At 37.6% G+C, this 12497-nt stretch overlaps 1 protein-coding gene across 1 annotated transcript in view; it reads right to left on the bottom strand.

The window, feature by feature from the left end:
• Nucleotides 1–10639, bottom strand: part of LOC107666590 (probable E3 ubiquitin-protein ligase MID2) — a 65228-nt gene extending 54589 nt beyond the window's left edge. The window contains exon 1 of the mRNA XM_016457996.1: nucleotides 9903–10639. Coding sequence (XP_016313482.1) covers nucleotides 9903–10595 — 693 coding nt within the window. The 5' untranslated portion in view covers nucleotides 10596–10639. The remainder of the gene's footprint in view (nucleotides 1–9902) is intronic.
• Nucleotides 10640–12497: the final 1858 nt, after the last annotated feature.

Below are 12497 nucleotides of genomic sequence, written 5' to 3'. Positions count from 1 at the left end.
TTTATACATTTTTAAGCAACTGTTTGATCTAAAATTACAAGCAAGGACTGCTAAAATCATCTTCTCCAATAAGGAAGCTTTCATACTAATAAATCACAGCTGGTTAGCCTCTGGTGGGGGGTAAATACAAAATCCCATTTATAATTGACTTGCGCTGAAAATTTCACCGTTTACCTTGCTTTTCCATACTGATAGGCAAAGGATTTTTGGATCACATTGTGATGCAGAATGCATAATTACGTAGACAGCGCAAACTATTTTTACCTCCTCTGGTTCTAATCTTCTCGAATAATTAGCATGCATGGCACGAGGCTTAACGCTAGAGTCAAGATAAACAGACTGTATGATGGGAAATAAGCCCACTGCTGGGATTCTCCTGTGTGTGGCAGCATGGCAGATTTGTTGGACCCCGGGCTCTTTGACACTTGCACTACGGACAGCTGATAGGTGACATTTTTAACAGTCTATTAATGATGGCTCTGGGAATAAAGCATGCATGAGATGTCTGCTCTTTAAAGTGGGTTGAATAGGCAAAGAAAAAATCTCAGAAACCTGAGAAAGAAAATTCGGTCTGGGACCCACAATATATCTAATTTTCCAGACTCTTTCAAACGCATGAAATGAGTAAGACTTGAGAGCCAGGCATGCTCTAAGGACCAACTGTGCTAACTTAATATTTCCTCACTGAAGATAGAAAGTCTTATTTAAGTTTGTTCATAGAAGTTCATTGCATAAAGAATGGGATATTTAATCACATATCAAAAATTGAATAGTCCCTTCTGTCTGCTTATATTAATTGTATAAACAACGGTAGTGTGGGCTAAAATAAATTAAAATGGATGGCTCATCCTGCACTACACTGATTTTTGCCCTTTAAATAAATAAATACATGAATAAATGCTGTTCTTTTTATTCAGTAAAAAACAGTTGTGCTGCTTTTTGTGTGATACATACAACTGTGATATATAGTGTTTTTAACTTTGTTAATAACAGGTCTTTTGAGCAGCAAATCAGCATATTAGAATGATTATGGATCATGTGATACTGAAGACTGGAGGTATTGATGCTGAAAATTCAGCTTTTCACAAATACATTTTAAAATATATCAAAATCGAAATGAGTTTAAATTGTATTCATATTTTACAATATTACAGTTTTTTACAGAATTGTTCATTCACTAAGCAAGAGACTTCTTTTAAAAACAATGACCCCCCATGTCCTCATCCCCGACTCACTGGCAGAAGTAGAGATAAGCTGAAGGGGAAGAATAGGTGGAGAAGGGTCTTATCATAGTCAATGAGTGTCCCGGGGCAGGAGAAGGAGGTTTGGGATTCCTCAGGGAACGAGAAACGAGGAGAGAGGTCTCAGAAACCTTGCAGACGTGCTCGTGGTCTCACACTCCCCGCACTTGTTCTCTTTCAGGACAGGCAGCGTTCCTGGCAGCTGGACAACACGCTTCAGTCGCGCAGGATGAGCTGGAACGTCTGTGGCCTGTCCCGATGGAGAAAGGCTACAGGAAATTCCTACCTTGGACTGTTTTCTGACATTCCGACTCTTGGCGGAAAAGCGCCAAGCATCCCTAGCAGAGATAACGGATGACCCAGGTCACCTCAGCCTAAAACTGCTGGGATCAGAATAGCGCAGAAGGAAGCGGATGCGGAGCGATTAAATGATTTTTGATCTTCGAAAACATGGCCGGAAAAGATGGAAAAGCAAAGCATTTTTGTTCACAATCGACCGTTAACCCATGCAGAACACAGTAAAGAATGTATTAGGAACCACAGATCCTGAGAAATGTAGACTGACAAAGATGGAGGAATGCAGATAAATGTCACCACATCAAAGCCTGAACAAAACCAATTCTCAGGGAAAACCACAGCAAGGTCTGCGGTACAGAGGATCAGGGAGAAAAAAATATTAAAAGGCAGAGTTCATCTCCACATGAAAATGTAAAACTTGTATGACTTTCTTTCTTCTGCGTAACACTAAAGGAGAACTTCTGAGGAATGTACAGGTCAGTCTTTCCATGCAATTAAAATAAACAAGGATTATGGCAATAATCCTATCAACATGTCTCTTTTTGTTACACAGAGGACTGTAAATCATGCGGGTTTAGAAAGACATGAGGATGAGTTCATTTTCAACTAATTCTTTAAAGTCGCTTTCCAAAGCAAAACATCCAGTGCAAATAACTTCACAGGACTTTGGAGTACAGCACCACAGCAGGCCAAATAAAAGTAGAACATGAATGCAAGAGACTCTACATGAATTACTAATACACAAATCCCATTTCAAAGAGGGGCAAGACTGAGTGGAATAATCTCCTAAAACCAGAGCAAGTACAGCTTTTAATCCCACTCTCTGAGCATTACTGATATTGTCCATCACGTATGCAGCTGGAAGATGATATATGTGGCGCTTTGCACTTCACACCACAGCACAAAGCAGAGAAACACCACATTAGCCCCCCGCACTCAAGAAACTCCTCAACCTGGAGACCAAAGTGGAGAGAGAAGGAGAAGGTGGTTCGCATTGTAAGGCTGATGACTCCACTTCACTGCTCTTAAAAGCTTTTCAGTTCCTCTCTGCATTAATTGTGTATGGGGAGCGCAAGGTTCAAAGCAGTTTAATAACAAGCCTCTACATTCACCTCTGATAACCTGTCACTATATCTCTTCACAGCATGCACACCATGCATTACGCACATGTGGCCATTTTTGCACGCAACCATGGGCCAGGTATGTGCACGCCTGTACAGGAGAGAGAAAAAAGCCCCTAAGAATGTCTCTGAACGCCTCCGTACAGAAACAACAAGCACTCTTGCTTCACTCGGTTCTCACGCAGCTGCAAAACACTGGCACGCCTCCATACAGATGGGAGAGAAAAAGAAAAGAGACATGTTCCAAAAAGCAATAATAGCAGCAAAAACCATTAAAACACATTTTATTATAATAGATTATTACCAGAGTTGGGGAGTAATGATTAAAAGTAGAAAAGCCACTAATTTAACTGTATTTTTCAGTAGCCTGACAGTAGCTCAGCTGCTTTTAAAACAGAATAGCTTTTCTAGTAACAAACTACTTTTTCAACATGTAGAGAAGTAGTGTGATATAACTCTACATTACTATTTTTTTTAATAAATTGAACAATTGGCTTCACAGTCAAGCTATGTGGAGTAAAATAGGCACCAATTCATTTTTATATTTAGACTTATATTTAGAAAAGATATATGTGATCCTGGAGCACAAAACCAGTCACAAGTAGCATGGGTATATTTGTAGCAATAGCCAAAAATACATTATATGGATCAAAATGATCGATTGTTCTTTTATGCCAAAAATAATTAGGATATTAAGTAAAGATCATGTTCTATGAAGATATTTTGTAAATTTCCTACTGTAAATATATCAAAACTTAATATTTGATTAGTAATATGCATGGCTAAGAACTTAATTTGGACAACTTTAAAGGCGATTTTTTCAGTATTTAGATTTTTTTGCACCCTCAGATTTCAGATTTTCAAATAGTTGTATCTCGGCCAAATATTGTCCCTATACTTACAAACCATACATACATGGAAAGCTTATTTATTTATTTCAGATGATGTATAAATCTCTATTTAAAAAAAAATGACCGGTTTTGTGGTCCAGGGTCACATATACAGTATTCTTTTTGTAGCAAATATACAAAATAATACATATTTCAGAATAATTTTCTAATATGTATTGCAATATTTTTACTAAAATGATACAATATTTAAGTCAAATGCTGCTGTTCATTATTATTATTATTATTATAATTAATTTTTTTTTTTTACAGCTTTTTTACATTAGTATTCTTTATAGTTTTTTGGTCATTGTAAATTAATCCGTTACAAATTTTAAAAACAATAATATACATAAATACACAGCACACATACATATATATTTTGTATTATTTTGTAAAAACAGAATCTATCTATCTATCTATCTATCTATCCATCCATCCATCCATCCATCCATCCATCCATCCATCCAATAACATATAAATACTCTGTTTTGTAGGAATACAATAAGAATGCAGAATAATTTTCTAATATTTACTGCAATATTTTTGTAAAATTATATTAAATGCTGCTGTTCATCATCAAGTTTTTTTTGTAGTTACTGTAAATTAATTTGTAAACTGTTGCAAATATTATATACACAAAATATGAATAAAACGTGGTAATTAAAGGCTTAATTTAGATTTTGGTAAAAATGGCAAATCATAGTCTTTAGCTTTGATTCAGTAACTGGCTTTTATTGTAACAAGCTACAGTTTCAAAATATGTTCCCAACACTGACTATTACAATAAAATAGTTTTGATATTGAGGGTCATAGTCACTGTCCTCTGAATACGGGTGGAAGTCAGCTGTGAGTGAGTGCATACAAAATCTGTACCTTTCATTACTCTAAATGAGGAGTATTTCCATAGTGCTTAAATTTATAAGCATGACATATTGCCTCCCGCATTATCTCCTCTGAACACCTTGGGCTAAAGGACCAAACCAGGCCAATGAGGCCGCAGTAGGGAAATCTGGCAGAGGCTGAGGTGGAAGGAAAGCCCAGTTCATATCAAGCACCTTTTCAGCTGACTTGCTCTTTTGGCTTTGAAAACTGTCTTTTAGGAGCATTTTGAAAATGACCCCAGCAGCCTACTGATGGCTCACTGAATGAAGCAGAATTGGGCGAGTTGGTGTCTGCTGAGCTGGGCTCATATATCTGTGAGAAGATAGACGGCTTCCCTAAGGAGCTTAGAGTAAGAGGCCCAACCGCCAAACGGGGTGGAACTTTAATCAAAGCTGACTGCTGCGACTTGCAACTTTTCCGAAATAGAAATTAAGCCTTTAATCGCCACTTTTTTCATATTTTGTTTTTGGCCCTGTAAAACCTAATCCCTGAGCATTTGCGAGAGTGCTGTCATGCTTTGAAGGCCTCGCCGTCCGACGTTACTCATGTAAGTCACGTTCAAACGCAGGAGACGGGGTGGGATCAATAGGCGGATGGAAGATGCGCGCTGAGTGCAATGGACAACGACCGCCTAAACAATATTTGTCTTGGCTCCTTTCTGCAGCTGTTTAGAAGTGAAGAGTGCATGAAGAGGTGTTGATGAGGTTTTAAAAGAATGGCAGCTCATTAGCTTCTTGAAGTATAGCACACAAAGACTGAAGTACCTGCTCTTCAACCAATTAGCTGCGTCCAACCAAAGCGTCTGAGAGCATCAACACTGAAAATCCAATTTTCAAAAAGATTTTTACATACTGCCGTTAAAAAGTTTGAGGTCATAAGATTTTTTATAGTTTTTGAAAGAAGCCTCCTACACTCTAAAAATGCTGGGTTGTTTCAACCCAGTTTTGGGTCAAATATGGACTAACCCAACTTTTGGGTTAAAATTTTAATTAAAAAATTTAACCCAACTGCTGGGTTAAGTCCATATTTGACCCAAAGTTGGGTTGAAACAACCCAGCATTTTTTAGAGTGTAGGTTCATCAATACTAAAGTTATTTAATCTAAAATACAGTAAAAATATTAATATTGTGAAAATATTATATTACTGTATTATATATTAAATCATATTCTATATTATATTGTTACAATTATTTACAGTATTATTACAATTTAAAATAAGTTTTCTATTTTAATATATTTTAATGGCATTTATTCTTTGATGACAAAGCTATTTATTTATTTACAATCATCAGTGTCACGTAATTCATCAGAAATCATTCTAATATGCTTGATGCTATGATTTGATGCACAGGAAACATCAATTATTATGTATTATTGCATATTATATTGGATATTCACAGACTTTTGAACGATAATGTGGTTAGCCTAATTAAATGTACTTTTGCCATGAAAAAAATGAACCAGATGCAAATTGAAGTATAATCTTAAAGTATACTTTATATGTGACCCTGGACCACAAAACCAGTCTTAAGTCGCTGGGGTATATTTGTAGCAATGGCCAAAAAAACATTGTATGGGTAAAATTATCGATTTTTCTTTTATGCCAAAAATCATTAGGATATTAAGTAAAGATCATGTTCCATGAAGATACTTTGTAAATTTCCAACCATAAATATATCAAAACGTAATTTTTGATTAGTAATATGCATAGCTAAGATCTTCATTTGGACAACTTTAAAGGCGATTTTCTCAATATTTAGATCTTTTGCACCCTCAGATTCCAGATTTTCAAATAGTTGTATCAGAGCCAAATATATTGTCCTATCCTAACAAACCATACATCAATGAAAATCTTTCAGATGGCATATAAATCTCAATTTTAAAAAATTGACCCTTATGACTGGTTTTGTGGTCCAGGGTCACATATATGTGAGAAAAAATAAGGTTGTGCTTAGTTGAAAGCAACATAAATCTCTATGATGTTTTTTAATTCTATAAAAACAATTTCATCATAAGCATAACTGTAAACACAACTATAATCCCTATTACTTTCTAATGAGAACTACTCACAGTTATCATAAGCCCCCATTCTCAGGCCTACATAATTAAATATTTAATTCATTTAAATAGCCTTAAACTTAATTTGTGTCTCTTCATTTCTTAATAATTCAGAATAAGAATAAATAAGAATAAGTTCTGTTCAAAACACATAGAATACATTCTAAAAACACTTATTATTATTTAGCAGAAAGGAAAACATGAATCATACAAGCAAAATATGAACAAAAAATTTACTCGGGGCCAAATGCAACTTTTTTCAGGACATGAGCATGTGCAAACCTATACAACTTTATTGCAGGAGAGCCTGCTGTTTGGCTTCACAATAACTGTAATATGCAATTCTGCTCATCTAAACGCGTGGAACAGTTTGAATCATCATCATCCACCATGAAGCTTACGTACAAACAAGGATTTCTCATTTTACTTGAGCCGGAAGAAGATTAAAAGTTTGAAGCCCTGAGCCCTGACGGCGTCTTTGCTCTCTCTCTCTCTCTCTTCAGGTTGTGGATTGGAAGTTCAAAGTTAGACAGGTTCAAAGCTTCGGAAGGGGAACATTCAAATAAGCCTCTGCAATGTAGATACAAACCCCAATCCAGACGTTTTGCATTAAAAGTGCATTAAAGTACATTTTAGAACCGACGTCTTATTTTAGGCCTAGCATAACTTTTTTAAACGGAACGAGTCAAGACTGTTACAGGTTCCATGCGGAATGTGTACAACAAGCATCTACGGCACAAGAGGTAATTATGGATAGAACATTCCAGTGAGTCATTCAAAACCGAGGTAATCCTCTCAGTCCGCCGGGATTCCTAGAGGATATTAAATGTCGATCTGGATGCTGTAACCTTTGCATACTGCCAGCCTCTATTCTGTTTCCCTGCATGAAGACCTTGGGACAAAAGAGGAGCAACTTTCTCAGGTATTGACTTTCAGCAACACACAATGAACTTCGTCTAGCACAATCGAGGCAGTTTCAGCAGAGCCGCGTCGTTTTCTTCAAAAACCAGATGGGGCGAGCGTCAATGATCGGAATTTCCTTTGTGCGAGCTTGTGTGAACAAAGAGGTCAACCGGGATACGAGATCACATGTGCCCTCTATGCATGCTATTATAATGCTGATGCAGAAGTCAATGGCGGCCTATTCATGGGAGCCAGATTACGACAGTGTAGAGGCCTCTACGTGGGCTCGTATTTACAAATCCACCCCATGAGAACTTAACAAGCACATAACGCTAGCGGCCTTAACCCGCTCCTCTCTTGTAACTCGACCTTCGCAGGGATAATTGAGGTTGATCTGGAGGAAACTTGCTCTGAAGTTATGGTGGCATTGAAAAAACAAGGCACGGATGTAATTCTGGCCTTCTGCAGCTGCGAATGATTATACTGAGGGGTGCGAGTGTATTCACAGGTTGGGAGCTCTGTGTGAGCTTCTGTGTTTTAGCACTGATTCAGCAATCAGGGTCGTTGTAGCAGGTCAGCATTGCGTTTCAGTGCCGAACAGAGAATGGCTTTAGGGACTGCAGACTCATCTAATATGATAATGAGTTTTGCTCAAAGGAACAGCTGGGCAGTTCTGGCTGATACTATGCATGAAGCGTTCCACTATGAAGGCCAACAAATATCGCAAAGAATGATTTAGGTTGATGCTAATGAAATGAAATTAGCTTACTGAAGAGAAAAAAAAACGAGTTTGCATAAATTATGGTTGCAATACATGATGCAGGACAACAAAGATTTTACCAAAGAGATCACCTTGAACTATTTCACTCAAAACCGGTCAACATGAACCCTTTCTGTTGCTCACTTAGAGGAGTCTGAGCTGCTTCTATAATAAAGAGCTAATAATAGTGAAAACAACTGTGTAATGCAAGACACTGCAGGCAAAAACACTGCTTTTTCATGCACTGGTCAATTTTGAGATTTTGGGCAATTTGTCTTTTTCTTCAATGGAAAGAAAACATCCAAAATAAATTTTTATCTTGTTGCACTTTATCTATTTGCGTCTGTAGATTTCAATTTAAAAGCTGCTTTCTCCACTTTACTAGCATTAGATGCACAAAACCTTAACAGCTTTATTCCCACTTACATTTTGAAGGTTTTTACAGAGGGATTTGTTCATACATCATTTTTCATATGGTTCATATAGTCATTTTTTCTGCCTGTTGACAATATTTTCTGATTTATGGAGTGAAAAAGAAAAGATATCAAAAATCCCAGCTGTAAAAACAAAACAAAATGAAACAAACTTTGAACCTCGCTTTATCAAATGTTTAGATTTCTGTTCTGAAAATGTATGCAAATTAGTGCATATTTAAATGAAAAGTTCAACCAAAAGTGAAAATTTGCTGAAAATTTACTGAACCTCAGGCCATCCAAGGTTTAAATGAGTTTGTTTCTTCATCAGAACAGATTTTGAGAAATGTAGCATTACATCACTTGCTCACCAATGGATCCTCTGCAGTGAATGGGTGCCGTCAGAATGAGAGGCCAAACAGCTGAAAAAAACATCACAATAATCCACACGACTCCAGTCCATCAATTAACGTCTTGAAAAGCTGTACGTTTGTAAGAAACAAATAAGAAACAAAGGTGTTTTAACTTTAAATCGTCGCTTCTGGGCCAAAATCCAAAATAACACTTCCTCCAGCAAAAAAGACCATCCTCTGTTGTCCTCTCACATCAAAATCCACCAACATATTTGTTTAAAATGGTTTTAGACTGTTTTGGCATGCAAATGGTGCTTGATCTGTGCACATTTCTCTCCTGATTTAGATGAGATTACTTTTTCACTGGAGAACACAATTATTATGGATAGAGGATTCAAATTTTTGCCGTAAACAATGGTTTGAGGTTAAAAAAAAACTTCTTAATGATGAATTTGTTCCTTACAAACACACTTCATCTTTTCACTTCACAAGATGTTAACTGATGGACTGGAGTGGTGTGGATTACTTGTGGATTATCGTGATGTTTTTATCAGCTGTTTGGACTCTCATTCTGACGGCACCCATTCACTGCAGAGGATCCATTGGTGAGCAAGTGATGCAATGTCATGAAAAAACATCGTGGATGGCCTGAGGAGGAGTAAATTTACAGCAAATTTTAATTTTTGCGTGAACTATTCCTTTAATTAGACAATGCCTCATTTGCATATTTAAAAATTACATTACAGAAAACTTGTAACACTAAGAAAATTGCAACTCAAATGGGGAAGCATGGTTACAGTGGGTACGGAAAGTATTCAGACCCCCTTAAATTTTTCACTCTTTGTTATATTGCAGCGCTGCAATATAACAAAGAGTGAAAAATTTAAGGGGGTCTGAATACTTTCCGTACCCACTGTATATCTATTAGTTAATTTTTTTTCTTACCTGGGGTGTCTTGCCTTAAGAATCAAGTTCAGGACTCACCTTGAGCTTGTCGAAGCGATCGCTAAGCGAGGTGACCTGATGCTCGCGGTGCCTTCCCACCAGCTTGCAGAGAGCGCAGATCAGCTGGTCGTCCACCACACAGTACATGTTGACCTTCTCGTTCTCGTGCTCCAGGCAGGCCAGCCCACGCAGCTGAGCGTCCGCCACCGGCTCCACCAGACGATGGCTGGTGAAGGGCTTCTTATTGGGGTGCGTGGCCCGCAGACAGCGGTCGCAGTACGACACCTCGCACGTCACGCATGTCTTGACGGCCTCCCGCGGGGGCTCCTGATCACAGAACTGGCAGCCGACACGCTCTAGGGACATGGCGCTACTGGCGGGGCTGCCCCTCGTGCTCCCGCCGAGCGTGGTGCTGTAGGGTCGCGGCCGGCGACTCTCGTTGGGGGAGTTGGGCCCGCTGACGGAGGCCTTCTGGAAGCGGTCGATGATGTTCTGCAGCGTCACATTGCGCTTCAGGCCCTCCAGGCCGCGCTGGTTGAGCGTGATGACGTAGCGGCAGGTGGGGCACTGGAAGGCGGAGACGGACTCGAGAGGCTTGGTGCTGGAGCAGTGCGAGACCAGGATGCGGTGGGCGCAGTTGAAGCACAGGCTGTGGGCGCAGGGCAGCAGGAGGGGGTCCTCAAACAATTCCAGGCAGATTGGACACGTCAGCTCGGACTCCAGTGTTTCCATCTTCAGTTGAACCGATCTAAAGGTGACATCAAATCCCACAGAAGCTGGTCAGTCACCTGTGCGGCGGATAGCTACGGGTTAGTGGCAAGCAAAAAGCAGCAGAAAGAGAAATTCCGCTCAAAAACATAAAGGTATACAAAGTCAGTGACCAAAGTATTTAAATCAGATGAAATCATTTAAATCAGCATACTGCTAACAATAAAATGAAAATCAAAACTACATATATACTGAAAAATAAAAAATAAAAATAATCTTTTATCATGAAATTATAGCCTATTTTTATATTATATTATATTATATTGCCATGAAAATAAAATAAAAAACAATAAAATCGAAACTAATTATACTGAAGAAAAAAAGTTTTGTTTTTTTATTTAAATTCCTATATTATATTAATACTAACCTTAAATTCAAAACTAAATACACTGAAACTGAAACTAGAGAAAATAAACTTTTATCATGAAATGTACTTTGTTTGTAGAAAAATATATTATATCATATCGCCATAAAATCAAATTTTAAAAACCACTAAAACCTAAATAGAGCAGAAATTATTATATTACATTATATTATATTACTACTATATTTCTTTTTCTTTTTTCATAACAGTTTTGGTTATGTATTGTATATGTATGTATAAGAATTATGCTAACAAAGTGAAATTGAACACTGAACTAAGCTAAATTTGTGATGACAAAAGCTAAATTAGAAAATAAATCAAACTAAAATAACCTTGATGACAACTGGAAAAAAAGGGAGGAAAATATTGATTTTGAGCGGAAAATCACTAGAGTTGTAAGCAGTTTGGTTAATGACAGCACACACACATTCAAAGCATTATCTCTGGCTCAATAGTGGCAGCGCGTGTAAGCTAATAGTTTTACAAGGAGAACATAAATGTCAAAACATGATCAAGGATTGCCTTCATCTGCATTGTCATCGTGACAGATGGGGATTAAAAAAGACTTTACGTTCCATTCACTTCCATTCATACGCATATGCTCTGGGCTAGATGAACAGTGAACACACACACACACACACACACCCCCTGTTGGGCTTCAGCGAAGCAAATCAATGTCATCAAGCAACATCTTCTCTGCCCATAAATTAAGACACAATAAGATTTAATACAGTTTAAAGGAAAGCTAAACCCCCTGAAGTAAAACAACTCCTGGGCATTTATTTTAAATCATATATTTGTGCCACGCTGCTGCTGTTTTAATGGAGGGGCTTTAGCAGATTACGATGGTTCTGCTTTGATGAATATGATTGGGCCCAAATCAGCACAGCACAACACTGAACACTGGCACCTGTGCCTCCAGCCTGCATGCTAAAATGTGTTTGTCTTTTCAGCTAATGAACTGTACTTCACATGTGATGATACATTGCCTGTTTGGTTAACAGTCATATAAACAAGGAAATTATGAAGAAATCACACTATATAATGAAATTTTATTACTACCTTTGAAGTAGGGATGTGCAAAATTATATATTTATAAAACTGATTAGTATTTGGGTTGTCTGAATGACTAGTCAGTCATAAAAAGCCCTGTATAATTATAAATAATTCTAAAATATACTCATGCCTGGCGTGTTTTTGACACCATGTGTACACCAAACATGAGCAGAACAGTGTGGTCAAACATAAATCATCACTCCCATTATAATCAATATAGCTGTCTGCACCGGAGGCGTCTATTTTGGAATGTGATACACCTTCAGCTTTGATGCTTCTTGTATAAACAGACATGCATGTGTACAAACGTAAAAAAAAAAGACAATGCAAGAATGTGCAGGGAATATACATTAAACATATGAACAAGCTAAATATCTATAACTAAAATAGCAATTAAATAGCATTAAAGTAGGGGACTTAAAAGCAATTTCCTGGAGCAGGTTAAT

Source organism: Sinocyclocheilus anshuiensis, unplaced genomic scaffold (genome assembly GCF_001515605.1).
Source record: "Sinocyclocheilus anshuiensis isolate Anshui unplaced genomic scaffold, SAMN03320099.WGS_v1.1 scaffold1293, whole genome shotgun sequence".
NCBI lineage: Eukaryota > Metazoa > Chordata > Actinopteri > Cypriniformes > Cyprinidae > Sinocyclocheilus > Sinocyclocheilus anshuiensis.
This window is presented reverse-complemented; position numbering and strand designations above follow the sequence as displayed.